The sequence below is a fragment of the Mustela nivalis genome, assembly GCF_964662115.1.
Source record: "Mustela nivalis genome assembly, chromosome: 12".
NCBI classification, from domain to species: domain Eukaryota; kingdom Metazoa; phylum Chordata; class Mammalia; order Carnivora; family Mustelidae; genus Mustela; species Mustela nivalis.
In genome coordinates this window covers 41926612-41946566 of record NC_139031.1, presented here as the reverse complement: position 1 = coordinate 41946566, position 19955 = coordinate 41926612, and the positions used below count along the sequence as shown (strand labels likewise).

General features: G+C 42.3%; 1 protein-coding gene across 5 annotated transcripts in view; it reads left to right on the top strand.

Moving 5' to 3' along the window:
* The window catches only part of BMPER (BMP binding endothelial regulator), a 247090-nt gene that overhangs the window by 27420 nt on the left and 199715 nt on the right, over nt 1–19955 (top strand). For all 5 annotated transcript variants that reach the window (XM_082691759.1, XM_082691758.1, XM_082691761.1 and 2 more), the window contains exon 3: nt 6509–6608. In XM_082691759.1, the coding sequence (XP_082547885.1) occupies nt 6509–6608 (100 nt within the window). The remainder of the gene's footprint in view (nt 1–6508; nt 6609–19955) is intronic.

Sequence of the window (19955 nt, the reverse complement as noted above, 5' to 3'; positions counted from 1 at the left end):
AAGGACACAATATGTAAAACATGTTTAGCACAGTCTGGCAAATAGTAGATTTTCTGCAAAGGCTGGGTGCTGTTATTCTTAATCGTTCATCAAACTGCCCAGAAAACTATATGCCACTTCATTGTTTGGTTAGCAAAGGATCAGCTCTCTTGCTCTTGCTGTGGAAGGGATTTGCCAAAGTGGTGGAAGTTGGAGGTTCAGAAAGATCTGGAAATGCTAATTTACATTAAAAGCAAGGGCCATTTACACCTGCCACCTTTCTTACCGACCTCAGACACCTCTCACTTCTTGTACCTGTCTTAGGACCTCACTCGATTGAGGAAGAAAAGGGGTGTTGGGATACAGTTCTCTTGGCTGGGAAGTTTGAGTCATTTCCCCTATCAAACACCCCTTCCTCACCTTAGAAATGGTTCTGTTAGTTTTTTTTTTTTTCTTTCCATTTTGTTTCTCCTTTCATTGAGCTGAGAGATACGGCTCAAAGCCTCATCATGTATACTAAGGCTTTGTAGTGGACCAAACTGCCTTTCCTTTCTCTCTCTCTCTCTCTTTTTTTTTTTTCCAGCTCATTCTGTGCAAGAGTTATGGGGAAGTCAATTGTGCTATCAGTAATAAAGAACAAGCAAATAAAAGCTTAATTAAAACAATAAATCATCAATCAAATTTAATACTGCCACTGGCAACCACTGAACTAGCGCAGATCCCCCCACCCTCTCAATGATCATTTTCTCAGAGATTAAGAACAGATTTTGTCCAAAGGAGACAGGCTGGAGCAGGTACAAACTTGTGTTGTCTCCTCTACGGGTGCTCCTGCTCACTTGCAAAGGATTTCCCCTGACTGTATGTTGCAGAGAGAGACTGACTATATTTTATGTCCCATTTATCAAAGCCACCGACAAGCAAGGAACCTGCCCCTTCGGGGTCTTTTCTTTCAGCCTTTGCCTGCATCTTCGTATTCTGGAACTGTGACATTCTGTAGTCAGGTCTGTTTGCCCAAGTCTCAGTGCAGCTCTTGTATGGCACCTTTAACAGGTTACCGTATAACAAGGGCAGGAGACCTGGCACGTCTGACCCAGGTGGCCTCTTTCCGGAAAATTTCCAGACTAGCTCAGCTCCATACTAATCTATTCCTAAAATCTCAACAGTGGAGTAGGAGCTAACCTAATTCTAATATGATACACCCATAAATTTTAATGCTGTGCCTTAGCAACTAACCTCCCCAGCTGGCCCCTTAATCCTGGCCTGGGAACCAGGTTGTTTTCCCAGGTCTACCGCTAGCTAGCTTTTTGAGGGACCTGAGACACTTAACTTTATTGTGTGCCATTCTCCCATCTGCAAATCTTAAGAAACCTGTGAGGGTTAATGAAATAATGTCTGCAGAGCTCTTTAGAAGAAAAGTGCTATATAAACATGAAGTCTTATTCTTCTGTTTATGAGAAGTTTTATAATATTGCCTAGGAGAAATTGTGACCTGCGTTCAAAAGCACCGTAAAGTTCCCTTTGGCTCTTTGGGGGCTGGAATTGGGTTACAATGGGGAACTTTAAGGAATAGTTGACCCCTTCGACTTCATGTATGGGGAGACAAGAAATTCCACAGAGAACACATGTGCTGATGTTGGATTACCTTCCTCCTTGGGAAGCTTGACGCAAGACATTTGTATTCCTAAAAACAAATTCCTCTGTGAGCAGTTGCGAGAATCTCAAATAGTGAAACATCATTGTGTGTGCACTTCAAATAAATTCACTGATAAAAATAATCTGATGAAGGGGTCACCGTGTCCTATCTGTGCTCACTGACCACAATGGCTCTTGAGTCAAGGTGAAATTCTCACGTGATGCCAGAAGTTACATAGCAGTTTTTGTGTGGCTTGCCAGCATCTGATGTCTTGTTTCCTCCAACACTGTATAAGTTCCTGGACTAGAGGGGAGACTTGTGGCATGATTTCTCACTCCAGCAGCATGGAGTAGTATAGCATAGGTGTCAAGTCCTGGGTTTTTTTTCGGCTGCTCTAGAAATTCCACTGCTCAGTTCCTATACTTCTGAGAGTCGTTGTGGTGGGCATCCATCCTCTGCCAGTAGCTGATGATGAAGGGAACGGATTATTCAGGATTAATATTGGTTCACCCCAAGGATTTTTTGCATTTGGGAAGGGGGAATTCTTGAGGGCAGCACAGTCTATAAGCCCATCCCCAAATAAGACTACAGTGATGATGTGAGACTGGGGCCTTTGCATCTATGGAGGAGGAAGGGAGAGCCTGCAGGGCTTCTAATTTAAGGAAGAGAGCCTCTGTTAGCTCCTTCATCTCCTCTCTGATGCTACCTGGCCTGTGGACTTCATTGACATACTGAGTGTTCTTCATTGGGCAGAAAGAAGTATGATAACTTTGCAGCCTTCTTGATTTTCTGGAAAAGGATCTGGCACTTAGAATTTGCTAGTTTGCCAAATGACAGCTGTTTGCCTCCAAGGCAGGCTTTGCTTTCATAAGAGACAACGATTGAAGGAAAATAATGCCATCTTCTAGAGGAAGAGACTCGTGGGGTCTGCCAATTTCCCAACACGGCTCTGGAGTCTCAGCAGGCAGGGCACCAGGTATTTTTGTTTTTATTCTTATTTCAAAAGATCTGTGATGCTGTTTCATAGTCTAAAAATAGAGTATCTGCCAGCTGACATTTCTCCCTGATCAGTCTCATCCTATTTGCTGTGTTTTCCTCTCCAGATTTCTATTTTATTATTATTTTTAAAATATAAATGAAAGGTCAGGTAATACTTTCCATATTTCATAATAGGATTGGTCCTGGAAGAATCTTAGAAAAAAATATCTTCAAGACATTGGCTTGAAATCGAACAAAAACATGTCAAAAACATGTTTTTCTAGTTGCAGAAAGCAGACAGGAAAATCTCACAGTGGTGATCTGCTATCTTCTCTATAGCACAGTGGTGATGTGCTATCTTCTCTATAACCCCCTTCAGTGAGAGGTTGTGTCCCTCCACACAAGACACTGAAAAATGCTCCGGAGCCACTATCAGGTCTCATGGTCCCAATTTCGAAGCCCAGGGAACTCTGTGCTACCACCTAGTGGCAGACCTCAGACACAGCAAGCTGGCTGCTGGAATTCGGTTTGAACTTGGCTGTGGCTGAGGCTGTGGTTTGGCTCACATCCTTATAGAGCTTTGTTGCCAGCCATGTAGACTTTTTCTTTTTTACTCCCTGTGCCCCTCTTTTACTTTTGCATGTTGGCACTTCATTTCACGTGTCTCCAGAGGCTGTGTTTTGGATTTTGATATATTTGGTCTTTCAGAAAGGAGGCAATAATGCAAACACCTTTGACAGCAGGTAAATCACAAACTGGCTGACGCTAGAAAGTGATAAGCACAAGGAGACAGACTAAGGATGGAAAATGTGTAAGGTTTATTACTCTTCTACACCGGCTAGGTCCATTTTGTTTGTTTGTTTGTTTTTTGTTTTTTGTTTTAGAATGTTCTGATGTTTTCCTCCAGTGCTTTTCTACCATTCTTCTCTGTTGCTTAGATTTGGGGATCTTCAAACCCAAGTTTGTTCAAGGATGGCAGTCTGGCTTTCAGAGGTATGATAGACACAGCTACCTATCAACATCCAAAACGGCATAACCCTCCTCATGGCCAGAAAACGGCTGGTATTTGTAAACCTTCCCATGGTTGGTGTTGACACAGCCCTGTGGCGTTCTCCTGCTCCTGTTAGAGAGCTCATTTCACACGTGCAGAACCACAAGGGAGGCGCCAATCTCCCCTGGGGCCTCTGGGTCCGGACATTGTTTTGTTCTTGTGCGTATCCTGAATGCCTGGGAAGTTGCAAAGTGCATCATTTAAACGTTTGCCTTTGGAGTCAGACCTCTTTTTGACTTCCAGATCTGCCTTTTGGGTGACGCGTGGGCAAGTATCTTAACCTTGGTTCCCCATCTGTAACATGGGGGTGATGTGGGTGTGTGTGTGTGTGTGTGTGTGTGTGTGTGAAATAATGCATATCAAATTCTTAGCGCCGAGCCCAGTACATAGAGCATGTTTGGTAAGGATGAATCCGCACCAGAAAAGGTTTCTTGAGTGGAAAAGTGAACCAAATGAGACATGGCCTCGCTTCAGAGCAGAGGACACTTGGCGCACAGTGAGATGAGGAGGCCAGTAGAGATGGACACCTACAGACATGGCTTTGTGCGCGCCGCTTCTCACCAGAGCCACTGGCTGGAGCCCAGTGCTTTTGTCTCTTGGCAAAATCAGTGAAAGCGAAGCAAGTGGTCTTAATTAACCTGTGCTTAAATTTACTCTGTAGCTGCTGGACTCAATTAAGGAGACAGAGGAATCAGGGTCCTAGGAGCAATTCTCTGTAGTTTTTTGTACTTTCTTCGAGGGTCTGGGAGTCTAAGCATGTGCTTCATATCCATGCCAGCCAGACATCAGGGAAATGAGCAGATATGGCAGTTTGGTAGAATATATATATAAAAAAAAACTCCAAATGTTATTAGAAGGGGGAAATCCCCCACTAAACCTACAGCTAAAGTTTAGATTCGGGGTGTGTATGTGTGTGTGTGTGTGTGTGTGTGTACAAAAAAATTCCAGATGTGAAGCTACAAAACATCTGGTTGGAATAACTTTTGTGCTGGACTATAGTTACAAGCTATTTATTATGAATCTTGGGATCCTGTTATAGATTTTGACTGGCTCCCAGGTTTCTAATTTAGCAAAGAGTTCCTATATTTAAGAAAGTGTGTATCTTCCTATTTATCAGACCCCGAATTGTGACTCACACCACCTGTGTCCGCCCTTCAAGTTTCGAATTCCCCATGTCTGAGGATTTTTCCCTTCAGAGAGGAGATACACTTGGGGGTGGCCCTTCCCTCTTTGCATGAGCCGTCATGACAGATGTTCTGCTTAGAAAGCATGTTCACTTCACAGACGTCTTGGTGTGGGGGCGTCGGTATCAAACGACAGCTTGCAGGAACTGTACTTTGCCAGATGAAGTCACTGTTAATAATGCTAAACAGCATATACACCTGGTCGTTGTTCATGATTACTTTAGTGGTAGTGGAGGGACACTCTTAATTTTTTAAAACAGACCTCTTTAATTTGAATTGTGACCATACTGTGTTATTATGTTTGTGATTTAAGAAAAATCACGAGAATCCACTGAAGGCCTGCGACTTGCAGGTGGTCTTGACTCCACCATCCTTAGGAAAGGAGAGGGTGAGGGAAGGAACTTGGGAGGACTTGGAGCTGGGACAAGTGGGTTCAGATGGTACGTCTGCCATCACTGAGGAACTGTGGACAGCTCCCAAACTCATCTCAGCCTCACTGGGCATGAGAATGCTCTTTGCAGAGTCATGGTTCTCAGCCCTGGGTGCACAGTGGAATTACCTGGAGAGCTTGGGGAAACATCTAGGCCTGGTCCTTAGGGTCAATCCGATCTGAACTCCCACCATGGGGATGGGAGACAGTGCTGGTCTTTGTGAAGTACCACACAGAGTCTTGATTTACAGCTTAGGATGAGGACTGCAGGACTGTAGGGGTAAGTGAGGCTAGCTCCATGAATGCCCCCTTTCTTATCACAGACACCAGAAAGGGGGGGAAAGAAGAGAGTCGATTACTCAGATCTTTCACCTTCTCTGAGCAGTGTTCGTGTCCATAAAGTGGGAATAGTAATAATACTTATCTCACAGAATTTTAATAGGAATGAAAGCCGTAGCACTTAGCGTGTAGCATCTAGAAGAAACTTACTGAAGCTCAGATCTTATTAAGTTTTGTGACATAGTATGTTCTGTGCACGTGCATCCAGCCTGTGTATAAACAGGCATATACATCATGTTTGGATCTTCTCTGAGACATTTTAACAGCTAACCTTTCAGGATAAAACCGAAGATGCAAATACTCACCACACTTCATTAGCATAAGTGCTAATATAATGCAGCTGTCCTGTGGCTATAAAACACTGACGACTGTGTCTCTGCTTGGCATGAGGAATATTATTTTTTCTCTTTCTGAGCTGATTCAATACTCAACTTTGTCATTATTTGAGTTGGAACTTTAGATTGCTGCATTTTAATGCACTCTACTATTAAGGATTGTTGGACGGCTGTGTGCAAATATTTTTGTTCTCACGATGTAGTCCTGGCCCAGGTAGCCCAATGGGCAAAATATGATTTACACAAATATTATCGTTTCTATAGTGTGTACTGAAAAGAAACCTTAGAACAGAGTGGGAGAAAGCTTTACTCTTGGCATGCTCAGTTATCTAGGTGGCATTGGTTTCTAAAGAGGGGACTTTTCATTCCCCGCTCATGTGCGCCTAATCTCAAAAGTCCTGTGTTTCTGGATGAATATTTCTGTTCCAGGGAGAGAGCAGAACGCTTGCATGAGTGTTTCTGGCCAAGATGAAAGTAAGATAGGAAGAGGGAGGCTAGCAAAACCTCAGGCATGTGTCAGGATACGGGGGGGTTCTGTTTGGAGTTTCTTTGAAATGTCTCTTGTCTTTTTCTGCCTAGAACAAGGAAGTGACCTGTAAGAGAGAGAAGTGCCCCGTGCTGTCGAGAGACTGTGCCCTTGCCATCAAGCAGAGGGGAGCCTGCTGTGAGCGGTGCAAAGGTGATTTATGTCTCCTCCGCCTTCTCTTCTGGCTGCTGCTTTGGGCATTTTTATTTCTCTTTTTCTCACCTTCCTCTTTACTCAGCTCTTGGCCGGGGTGCGAGTGGGTGTTGGAGGGAAGCTCGTGTGTATGTCTGTTTGTGTGAGTTTGGGGAGGTCGGTAGCAACGGGGACTCTGCTGACGGAGGGATGAAAGTATGGGGGACACGTGCAAGTTCAACTTACTTTCCAATCAAGCTGCTGAAGTGTGGCAGAAAAACTGCAAACATGGGAGCAGCACCCTTGGGTGCGGGTTCGCGCAGGCGCACAACTTACTCTGTCTAGAAGTTGCAGCCATTTTCTAGGCTGCACGCCTGCCCTGTCTTCCTCCGCCAGAGGAGTCTTTAATTGAAGCCACAACAAATGAAGTTATCGTTGTGGCCCCTATTAATTTTTTTCTTTCCTTCCAAATTGAATCAAAGTTCCTTCCTTTGCCTTTGGAGCCTCTTGAACATATCCTTCCCCCAACTTAACCGTGGTCCTCCAATGCCTCCTTCTGAGCCTGCTCTTCCTGGTGTGGCCTCTTGGCCTCAGCACAGGTCTCCCTTCCCCAGGGGTCCAGATGCTCAAGGTCCCTGGCTGTCCCTCATCCCTTCCCCTCTAGGTTTCTGTAGCACACAGAAGTCCACAGAGATACTTCGGTGATGTGCTTTTCCTTCTTCACCTCACGTATATTCAGTGAACTGCTAGCTCCTTGGGGACGGGAGCCAGGGCAGCTCTGACGTCACCTGGCGTGTGTGTAGATATTATCGAACAGAGTGGGGCCCTCTGGAGGCCCAAGAGCACCGCAGCTCAGGATGTGGGCCTGTGTGGGCCACTCCAGAATCCTGCAGTCCTGGGTGCAGAGTGTTTGCCAAAGTTTGAGTCCACTAGGAACTTCAGAACGTGACCTCATTTGGAAATAGGATCTTTGCAAGTGTTATTAGTGAAGATCAGGTCATACTGGTTGAGGGTGGCCCCAAATCCAATATGACTGGTGTATTTACATCAAGAAGAGGAGACAGACACACACACACAGAGAAGACAGCCATATTATGAGAGAGGCAGATAGAAATACTTTGGCTCTGTGCCCTGGGACTCGGATTCATTTGTTCTGGGGAAGGGGCTGGGCATCTCTTTTTGTAAAAAAGCTCCCAAGAGTCTGGATGGGGAAACCACTAAACTAGATCTTGCCAAGTTACTTATTAATAACCATGATTATCATAGCAAATTATAGTCATTGTTAAAAAAACTAAAAGCTAAAAAAGCAAAATAAAACCAAAGACAGAGATTAGAATTATGCCATCACAAGCCAAGGAGCACCTAGAGTCACCAGGAGACAGGAGAAGGCAAGGAGGGGCTCTTTCCTGGAGCCTTCACATGAAGTGTGGCCCTGCCAACACCCTGATTTGGGGTTCCTGGTCTCCAGGGTTATGAGGGAATAAATGTCTGTTGTTTGAAGCCACCAAGCTTGTGATAATTTATTATGGTAGCCCAGGAATTTCCACTGAGCATTTCCACATTTCCACTTGAGCAGGTGCAGACTTGGAATCTGTCTCCCCCAGTTCCCTCCCATGAGATGGGGATAGTAGCTGCGTTGGAGGGAATTGAGTGGGAAGGTCTCCATTCAAAGTGCTTAGCACAGTGCCTGGGGGGTAAGCATTTCTCAGTTAATGTAAGCATAGTAGGTGCTCTTGAAATACTTGTTAGGCTTGGGTTAGGGTTAGGGTTAGGTTAACCCTTCTGAAGCCTTTTGGGACAAGGACGAGTAGGGTGGATGATATTTTTTCAGAGCCTTCTCAATCGGCCATTTACCTATCACCCCCTTCCTATGAGTTGGGAGTCAGATGTTTTACCCATGTGACTTCCAAGAGCTATCAATGCAAGGCCTGAAATGTTCATTTGTCAGCAGTCTCCCAAGCAGATGGTCAGATAAAGTGATTCCAGCGAAAACACATTAGCAAGCCAATGTGTGTCCAACTTACTGTTGTTTCATCTTAAAGAAGCGCCTCTTTTCATTCTTCATTTTTAAACTGCTTGTTTGTCCTCTTTATCTTTCCGTGCTTAGCAAGGCTGCCTTGCCAGCGAGAGGCCAGTTAGACACCACAGACTGGAAGTGTCGTGTGTGTTACGGGAACATGCCCAAGGCTTCTGGTTCTGTTTGCCTGTTAACTGTGGTACAGAAGGGAACTTTCTGTTGCTGTAGTGTGTCACCGTCTTTCCTGATTGTCCTGCTGTTTCCTGCATCATCATTCTTTCCTCTGATTATCCTAATCTTCCAAGGGAAAGAGATACCCAAGACGCATCCGTTTCCTGAGTGTCTTTTTGAGCTTAAGAAGATAAGCTTCTTCAAATTAAACTGGACCCAAGAATAGACCATCAAATTCAGTGGCCTGAGATCTCTTTCGGATAGTGGCGTCAGCCTTTTGGGGGAGATCAAAATCCCCAACCTGCCCCGAGGTGGTCATGTATGAGGGAGACTCACGAATGCATCAGACTTCTCAAGCTCTGGTGGTTGATGTTAGAGTTACCTACTTCATTTTCTTTATTTCTGCTTTATCACATAGTATTTGTCTTGTGGATGTTAAGAGACACAACTGTATTTGCTCTTAGCTACCAGTTTATGCTTTTCTGATCAGAATAGTAACATATGCTCATAGAAGACGCTTTAAAAAATAGTCTGAACTGTGGGAAAGCAGAAAATAAATTTGCTCACAATCCCACCACCCAAAAGTTACAATTGTTAATATTTGGAATATTTCTTTCTGTATTTTTTTTCCTGTATAAAAGTGTTTATTTAGCTGATATCTTAGAACTTAGGTTGCATTATTAAAAAAAAATTTCCACTTAACCTCAGGGTATAATATCTTTTCAACTTATTTGGAAATATTGGCCCTTGATGGGTACAAATGATTCCATTGTGGGAAGGTAATACCATTCACTGGGTCATTTTCCATTTTGGGGCATCGAGGTTGTATCTTGGATTTTAGCTTTGGGCAAGATTAAAAACAAACAGCTGAAACCAAAGATCAGGTACAGTGAAGTAAGGACTGGAAAGAGAGAATCAGGAGGAGTGTTCCCTGGGTAAAGAGAAGACATTAGTGTGAACCCACAGACAACTCTGGGTTTGGTTTCCAAAGGAATCTGGATGGACCTCTCCTTAACCCTTTTGTGCCCTTTGTTCACACTGGGGAACAGCAGTAACACAACAAACCTTTAGTGTGCAGCAGAAATTCGGAGACAGTAGCTGTGTTTCTCCTAAGTCCTCTTCCAAACATCGTCCTCCATGCCAACACTGTGAGTTTTGACTTTTCTGATTCAAGGAGGGTGACTCCGGAAGGAATTGTATTAATGAGAATTTTGTCAATAATACTGTATTTTAGAGCAGAATGATGTTTAGGCAAGATTGTCTCAGGGTCAAATAATTTTGATTGGATCAGGGACTAATATGCAATTAATTTTCCTTCGCAAAGAAAGGGAGCTTCTGGTTTTGGATGAGTTAACACATGGTAAAGAGAGAGCTGATGGACTTAATTCATCTGTATTTTGAAGGGCATTTATATTCAGGGGTACCACCTAAGGCTCATTCTAAAGCTGCTCACCAAACACACTAGGCCACAGTGTGGTCAGGACTGTTGGAGAGGTAAGCATAGCACGTATCTGACCTGGTGGGATGGGTAGACGGTGTAGATCTACCAGGCCTCCCAGCAGAGACAGCCCTTCTAGAAGAGTGAGGCATGCAGGAAGGTGAAATCCAGCATTGCTAACTGGGTGAAGCAGTAGTGAAAGCTGGCTCGCTGCTTTGACTTTCCCTTAAGTATTATTTTTTGTCAGTCCTTTCTCTTATCTGATGGAATCATGAGTGTAAGCAGTAATTCTGAAAATGCAGTGGACTGCAGAATCACTTGTTAGATGTAGATTCCTGAGCCTTACCCCCTAATAATAATCATAATAATAATAAACTGAGAGCACCATCCTCTTCATCAAAATAGCAGCACCTGCTACAGGCAATCCTTACTCAGAGCAAGGCATGAAGTCTCCACAGCTTAGGGAGGTAGGTGCTACCATAACGCCATTTTGCAAATGAAAACATGGTAGCACCCAGGGGTTTAGTGACTTTCCCAAGGTCACAGAGCTAGAAAATGATGGAGATGGGGCATACAGTGTGGCATCACCAGCAGGCTTGCAGGCCTGTTGTATCAGAAGCCCTGGGCCTGGGTCCCTGGGTCTACATTTCCAGCTCTCTATTGGCCCTCTCATGGGGGTTAAGGCTTGAGAATCACTGCTACCAGATGAAGAAAGGACAGGAAGACAGGGTGGACCTTTTTGTGGAGGGAATGAGAACCACATACTTACAGGCTGTTGGTTGATAGCTACTCTGATAAACACATCTTTGAGATGATTTTAAAAACTCTTTGCACTTTGTAGCTGTGAGGCCATCATGTTTCTCTGACTCTATGTACTCTCCCCTTATTTGGAAATTGTATATTACTACAATGACGGTGTAAGAGATAAAGTAAAATAGATTATGGCCAAAAAAATACAACTCGAATGTTTAAGGTTGGTGAATATTTATCAAAACTTGTTCCCAGTTATTCAGTTGTGTAATAAATGGGAGAGAGCTCAATCCCCCAGAATTGCTAACCCACTTCCCATCACTCGTTGGGACTTTTCTCTCTTCCTCTTTCCCTTTCTAGCATAATTATATAATTTTAACTTCAGTTTGATACCTGTTACATTAATATATTTTCATACCAAAAAAATGTAAACAAGAGGGAAAAAAGTCTTATTTGAACTACAAAAATCCACACTTCTCAGAAATAACAACTCTTTTCAATTTATTGGGTCTTTTCAGAACTTTTTTAGTTTATTATGTATTTATTCATACATATATGCATATACATATATACGTAATTTCATATGTGTGGCTTATTTTTACATAAATGGAATTAAATGTTACATCATCTTTTATAGTTTGTTTTTTAAGAATATTTCAACAAGGGTGCCTGGGTGGCCCGGTTGGGTAAGCAACGCCTTCGACTCAGGTCATGATCCTGGAGTCCCAGGATCAAGTCCCACATAGGGCTGTGTGCTCAGCATGGAGTCTGCTTCTCCCTCTGACCCTCTCCCCTCTCATGCTCTCTCTCCCACTCACTCTCTCTCTCTCAAGTAAATAAATAAACTCTTAAAAAATTTTTTTTCAACCATAGTAAGACATAAGAACTTTCCCTTGACAGTTCATGCTTTTTTTTTTTTTTTTTAATTTATTTATTTGACAGACAGAGATCACAAACAGGCAGAGAGGCAGGCAGAGAGAGAGAGGAGAGCAGGCTCCCTGCTGAGCAGAGAGCCTGATGCGAGGCTCGATCCCAGGACCCTGAGATCATGACCCGAGCCGAAGGCAGAGGCTTTAACCCCCTGAGCCACCCAGGCACCCCCAGTTCATGCTTTTTAACCCTTGTATGGATTCCATAGCATTCATGTAGAGTAATTTATGTAACGTCTCCCCACTGAGAGATGTTTAGCTTTTCGGTTATTTGCTAAGAAAGGAACCAGCTTGCCATGACTATTGTAGACACATGTGTATGTTTCTTAAGGACAGAAACCTGGAAATTGATGTGCCATGGGGGAGGCGTACAAATGCTCAGTTGAAAAGGACATTATTTGGAGGGCTCCAAAAAAACTCAAGACTAGTCTCCATTCCTATTCTCCTCATAGTTTTTAGGTCCTTTCTTCCTGAAAGGTGATGGACGAGAGAAGGGAGAGCTAGTGTTACACCTGGCAACATTTAGACATGTTGGCTGGCTTCACCTTAAAATCCTGCCCTGTCACTCCCGCCGATTCCTCATTTTAGACTGACACATGGATACTCGTATCCCAGTTCTTCCCTGTTCTCCACTTACGTCCTAGTACAGGGTACATTTTCCATCCTCTTTCTGTGGTTCAATGAGAAATGGTAGCAAGTGTGAAGAACCTAGCTGAGGGCTATCAGTTGCTTTCGTGCTTTTCAGTGTATTCTAGAAAGCACTGATAGTAGTCAACATGTTAAAACTCAAATGATACTATTTTCACAGAATTTGGCCCAAAGCTGCCAAACTGCAGTTTGGAAGTTGACTAAATTTAGAATAAAGGCTGGATAAAGAAAGGGGGAAATGTTTTCCTTGTCTCGTATTTCTGAGACTGATCTTTCGATGAGAAATGCCATTATTGGTATCTTTGTCATCCTAATCATCAACATACTCTGCATTTGAACCATTTGAAAGTACTCCGAGATTATCACTTATTGTTTGTTTTGATACTTCTAATATGTGGAAAGTATGGAGAAGAGAAGGCATATTATCGGCTCATTCTTTCTTGGACTGTCTCTTAACGAAGTTTGGGCCACATAAAAATCCCATATTATGGAATGTCTATGTTTATGCCCATATTTTATTCTATGTGTGCTGTCATATATTTGGCCACTTCTGTAGTTAGTGTTCATAGCTTATTTATGATTATGTGGGCCTAATTTCATTCCTTTAAATAATTACAGATGTTTATATTTATTGGATCTATGACCATGCCCATTCTTTAAGGGTGCTTCCAAGTTATTCCTTCTTTGTTTGAGCCTAGGCTGCTGATGAGGAGCACACATTTCAGATGATGGACATTGTTCCTGTAGGAAAACACAATCTTTTATACATAGATCACCTTCTGGTGTGATTAAAAGTGGAACCTGCTTGTATCTCCCAAGACCTCTGACTCCAAGGCTTGTAAAAGCCATGGGCTTTGCCTTTCAGTTAGTGTCCTTGACACCTTGTGTGTGTGGAATTGAAGATTGGTTTTCAGACCTTAGCTTCGTTATTACCTTCAGAGTAGTAGTTCTGAAAGGACTTGTTTTTCTGAAATGCAGGATACTGGGTCGGTTGATTTACACTTGGTACTCACAGTGGTGAGGTAATTTTGATCTTTCTCATTTTACATATGAAGTAGCTAAGGGCCCAGGGAAGTTAAATCATTCATTTGTCAAGGTGTTAGTGACCCACGGCTCAGCTAGAGAGTGTCCAGACCCTCAAGAAGCTTGCTCTACTGAGGGGCAGAGTAATAGCATCCCTTGCGGAAGTTCTTGAGGGAAGCTATGCCAGACCTAAGGGGAGGAGGACCACTTGTGTGCAAGGGACTGCGGAGTGTTCCAGGGAAGGCTTTCCAGAAAGGGCAGCTCACTTGGATGAACAAGGAGTTAATCACATCCGAAGCAAGCGGGCTGTTCAAGGGAAACCTCCCAGGTGAAGGTCATGGTATGCACAAAGACGTGAAATAGTTCTTAGATATTATCAGCCACTCGTCATCATTTAGGGAACTTGATAAAATGCCAGTTTCTGGGCTGTCCTTTAGACCTACTGAATTAAGACAAATCCGGAGTAAGCTTTTGTTGATTTGTTTATTGTTCCAGGAAGAGAGAAGGGATCAGATAAAAATGTAATAGAATCCTATCATGCCCTGAAACAAATAATACATTATATGTTAATAATAATAATAAAAAGAATCCTATCATGACTTCAACTTATTTTCCTCTGAAAAAGATGTTAATATTGAAAGGAAGTTGTAGGATAGATCTTCTTTGAGATAGAAATATAACAATTCATATTTTCAAAAGAATTCTTAGAGAGGTTGTGTGTGTGTGTATCCATGTGTGCATTTGTGTCCATGTTTCATTCATTCATTCAACAAGTATTTACTGATCTACATGCCAGGTGTTTATGGGATGGCACTGCTTACCAAATTGTTTTTAACTCTTATGAAGTCAAAATTTTCCTTAAAACAGAAAAGTAAGTAAATTATAACTAGTTCTTCTCAAGCAAGTATTTCAGTGTACTTCTGAGATTATATTATGCTAGAGGAGTTATAAATTTCATCCAAATAGCCTAACAAGAGGGGAAAGATTAATTTAATTTGAAAAAACTCAAAATTGTTTGATGAAAACAGATGAGATCATTAAGAGACAAACACAGTTTGGGCAGCTTTTCTGTATTTGCTTGGACTTAGACTCACCCTTTAACTTGGGGTTCTTTCATGAACAATAATGTATTTGTTATCTGAATATATGTTTGTTATTAGTGGATCATAAATGAATAAGGTGTGTTTTCAACATTTATGGGTCAAATTCCATCCTCTTCATATAGAACATGAAACATTAATTGTCTGCATTACTTTGATGAAAGATATAAGAGAATAGTCTTTCATTGTCAAGTGGAATTTATTTTCCACAATCTTCTTTTGTCTTTGATTTCTCTGTGCTTTATCTTATTTTTCTATGGGTCGTGATCCCATGGGTTGCATTTTCTTTTTTAATAGTTTAACTTTTACATTTGATTTAAAAAATATCCTATGATGTCTCATGAAATGAAAGAGGCAAAACATAAATATTTGCATACTAATTTCTAAAATCAGGCCAACCATCCTGGGCTCTGATAAATGAAGTTTGGAGAGCACAGCATGCATGGAGAATTTTTAGGGGATTGGGCTTGTTTATATAGACTGATTACTGACCAAAGTAAAAGGGAGCTATGAATAATGGTAAAAGAGTGAACATTATTAACTATAGGCTACCTTTGTATAGTTCAAGGTCAAGAATGAGGGCTTCTTTTGGTGTTGTTTGGAGAGGGACCTGGAAGGTGATCATAATAAAAAGACCTGGAAGGTCTTTTATAATACTGCTTTGGGGATGTTTAGAGGGAGGCAATCACTTACCATATAATAGGAATGAATAATAGGAATCTTTAAATAAAAAAAAAACTTATTTAAAAATGGTCACCCTCCCTATGTTGACAGAGTAAATTGTCCTATTGTTTAAACATTTTAAGATGGAGGGGCACCTGGGTGGCTCAGTAGGTTAAAGCCTCTGCCTTCGGCTCAGGTCATCATCCCAGGGTCCTGGGATCGAGCCCCACATTGGGCTCTCTTGCTAGGCAGAGAACCTGCTTCCCTTCCTCTCTCACTGCCTCTCTCTCCGCCTACTTGTGATCTCTCTCTGTCAAATAAATAAATAAAATCTTTAAAAAAAATCCAAACACCAAAAAAACCATTTTAAGATGGAAAGGCTGTTAGCCCTGTGCGAATCTGGTTGTTTTCTTTCTTTCTTTTTTTTTTTTTCATTTATTTATTTTCAGCATAACAGTATCATTATTTTTTCACCACACCCAGTGCTCCATGCCCTCTATAATACCCACCACCTGGTACCCCAACCTCCCACACCCCCTCCGCCACTTCAAACCCCTCAGATTGTTTTTCAGAGTCCATAGTCTCTCATGATTCACCTCCCCTTCCAATTTACCCCAACCCCCTTCTCTCTAACACCCCATGTCCTCCATGCTTTTTGTTATGCTCCACAAATAAGTGAAACCATATGATAATTGACTCTCTCTCTGCTTGACTTATTTCACTCAGCATAATCTCTTCCAGTCCCATCCATGTTGCTACAAAAGTTGGGTATTCGTCCTTTCTGATGGAGGCATAATACTCTATAGTGTATATGGACCACATCTTCCTTATTCATTCGTCCGTTGAAGGGCATCTTGGTTCTTTCCACAGTTTGGCGACCGTGGCCATTGCTGCTATAAACATTGGGTTGTTTTCTTTTAACCAAAGTTCTTTTGGCCCTCCTAAGGGTAAATTGATTGTCGCCCAAACAAGAGTGGCTCTTTGCTCAACCTTTGTTTTCCTTTTTTTAGACATGACCAGATTCTGTGGTAATGATTTATATGTGCTTTACCCAGATGCAATTTGCCACAGTTTTCACATTGCAAAAAAGGAATGAGCTGTCCCCAGGGTAATGCTCTAATATTCATTTAAATTATATTGTGAACTATAGTTAGAGAAGATTTTGGAAGGAATGACAAATCCGAATCTTTAGGTTTTTATAGCTTTTTTTTTATATTTAGCCCTGAGGGAGTGGTTATTGTTATTCTGATGTAACAGATTGGGAAACTGATGTTTAAGGATATGAAGTGATGTTGTTGAAGATCCCACAGTTGCTGAGAGGTGGGGAAGGGGACTCAGACTCCCACTGCTTTTATTCCTGGTATTACACTGCCTGTGAGGTAAGAAGAGACGAGAGACCTGGAGAATCAGTAGGGCTCCAGAAATGAAGGAGAGAGGGCCACGCTGACCTCCGTTTTCTTCTTTGCCTTTGCCATACCCCTTCTCCCTTCACGGGCTTTTATAGCCTGGGTGGGCCTGCAATTTCAGAGGAAATATGTGGGCTGAGTTTTGTAGAGGTGATTAGAAACAACATGTGGCTTAGGAGGCAGTGACTTTTCTTACTAACTGACATTTGTTTTGGAACCCCTAACTTTTTTTTTCCTCCTTAGTATTCATGACTGTTTATATGGCAGCAGTGCCCCCGTGAGACAATTTAGATGAGCTTTAGTCTTTTGTATGTATATACCTGCTTTCCTAAAATTTTTTTTTTTTTTTAGATTTTATTTATTTATTTGACAGAGATCACAAGTAGGCAGAGAGGCAGGCAGAGAGAGAGAGAGAGAGAGAGAGAGAGAGAGAGAGGAGGAAGCAGGCTCCCTGCGGGGCAAAGAGCCCGATGCAGGAGTCGATTCCAGAACCCTGAGATCATGACCTGAGCTGAAGGCAGAGGCTTAACTCACTGAGCCACCCAGGTGCCCTAAAATATTTTTAATAGAGAATGGATTCATACAATTAAAACTACACAAAGCATCTGTGGTCGCAGTAAGGCTTTCTCCCCCTCTTCACTCTGACCAGCTGGTCCCCTTTCCTGGAGATAAACATTTACCTTCCAGAGCCAGCCTCTGCATACAGTGTGTATATGCGTGTTTCATTTTCAAACAAACGAAAGTATCCATTAGCTTTACTTCTAGCAGTTGTAATGCTGAAACCCTAACATATCATTTAAAACATCCCAAGAAACTGCATTGCCTTAGAAAACATTTCACCATTCAGCTACTCAATTCCAAGGCCACTGTTATTTTTACCATGATTTTGAGCTTAGGAGAATTTCTGGTATGTTTCTTGATGAAATTATTAGATTGATGGAATGCCTGCATATATCTTTTAACTTATACAGTGTAACTAATTTTATCTACTCAGCCCCAGAAATTTGAGGGGGGGGGTTGTTTATAGGTTTTTAAAGACAAGAAAAAGGGCGCCTGGGTGGCTCAGTGGGTTAAGCCGCTGCCTTCGGCTCAGGTCATGATCTCAGGTCCTGGGATCAAGCCCCACATCGGGCTCTCTGCTCGGCAGGGAGCCTGCTTCCTCCTCTCTCTCTGCCTGCCTCTCTGCCTACTTGTGATCTCTCTCTGTCAAATAAATAAATAAAATCTTTAAAAAAAATAAATAAAGACAAGAAAAAAAATAACAAGACAAAGAACTAGAGGGCTTTATTTCCTCCCCTCTTTTTCTCTAACTGAAAAATATGTATAAAATGTTATATTACATAGAGTGGTTTCCCATAATATAAACCAGGCTCTTTTGGCATTTAAATAAAAATGATCCTATTTGTTTAAAAATATCTTGTTAACATTAAAATCATACTTTACAAAAATCTGTTTTAGTTGTTAAAACGTAAAACAGAGATTGACTTTCCTTGTCAGACTTGTCCCAGCCCATTTATTCAGGGTCTTTGTTTTTTAAATTCTGTAAGATTTTTGGAAAGCAGTTTAAACGAAGAGTTTGTGGTTGCCTTTAAGTTAGAAGGTTAGATTTCCAAGGCTTATTGTGGGCTTGGGTGGATCAGTTTTCAATCTTTTTGTTGTTGTTGTTGTTGTTAAAGATTTTATTTATTTATTTGACAGAGAGAGACACAGTGAGAGAGAGAACATAAGCAGGGGGAGTGGGAGAGGGAGAAGCAGGCTTCCTGCTGAGCAGGGGGCCTGATGCAGGGCTTGATCCCAGGATTCTGGGGTCATGACCTGAGTCAAAGGCAGATGCTTAATGACTGAGCCACCCAGGCACCCCAGTTTTCACTTTTCTAAAGTGGGCAAGTTGAGCATGTTTTCAAGTTGGAGGCGCTGGTGGCCCTGGTCTCCCTTTTGTATCATATGCAAAGTGCTTCAATCAGGTATGGGCCTGATAGCTGTATTAGAACACAGGTGTTCTCACCATTCAGCTACTGATGCATAGTCTGTGAAGTTTCTATTGGGAAATGACAAGTAATGACAAATGTAGTGGCCTAAAATAACACTTATTTATTACCTTAAAGTTTCCATGGGTTAGGCTTCTAACACATCTTAGTTGGGTCTCATAAGTCTCCATTCAGGACCAGCCAGGGCTGGGTCTCCTCTGAGGCTCAAGATCATCTTTGAAGCTCATGTTGTTATTAGTAGAATTTAGTTCCTTGCAGCTATAGAATGGCTTGCTTCTTCAGGATCAGCAGGGCCCATATAGTAGATCATTTTAAAGGGCCCATATAGTAGATCATGCCCACTCAGGTTAATCTCCTTTTTTAATAACTCAAAGTCAAACTGATTAAGAATGTTAATTACAGGGGCGCCTGGGTGGCTCAGTGGGTTAAATCCTCTGCCTTCGGCTCGGGTTGTGATTCCAGAGTCCTGGGATCCAGCCCGGCATTGGGCTTTCTGCTCCGCAGGGAGCCTGCTTCCCTTCCTCTCTCTCTGCCTGCCTCTCTGTCTACTTGTTATCCCTGTCGGTCAAATAAATAAATAAAATCTTAAAAAAAAAAAAAGAATGTTAATTACACCTGCAAACTCTCTTTATCTTTGCTAGGCGAGATACTCTAATCACAGGAGTGCCATTTATCACATTCACAGGTCTTGCCTACAGTCAAAGCCCGGAGATTACACAAGGTGGATATATTAGGGGGTAGAAATCTGGGGGTCCATCTTAGAATTCTACCACTCATACTCAGAATCGTTCTGAGATGCATAACAAATAGACAATCTATGGAGAATGGTGCTTAGAGCTAGAAGATAGCCTACAGATCACACTGCATACTGTTATGCTAACAAATGCGGACTCTTGGCTGTTCTCTTCCTCTGGTCTGGTGTCCACCAAGCCCTGCAGAATCCTGCTCCTGCCTGTCCTCTATCCTTCTCTTATTCTGGACTTCTCCAGAGAGAAGACCTTTTATCATTTCCCCGTGTTCTATGACCGACCGCCTCCTGCCATAGGCTTTTGCACATGCTGTTTTCTCTGCATGGGCTGCTTTTCCATCTGATGTCATCTAGCTAACCTGTACCCTTTCTTCAGTTCTCACCTGAGAACCGACGAATCACTTCCTTAACTCCACAGCCACTTTTAATAAAATTAAGTATCCCTCCTTCTTAAGAGGAGGCACAAATGTGTTTGAACATTTTGATT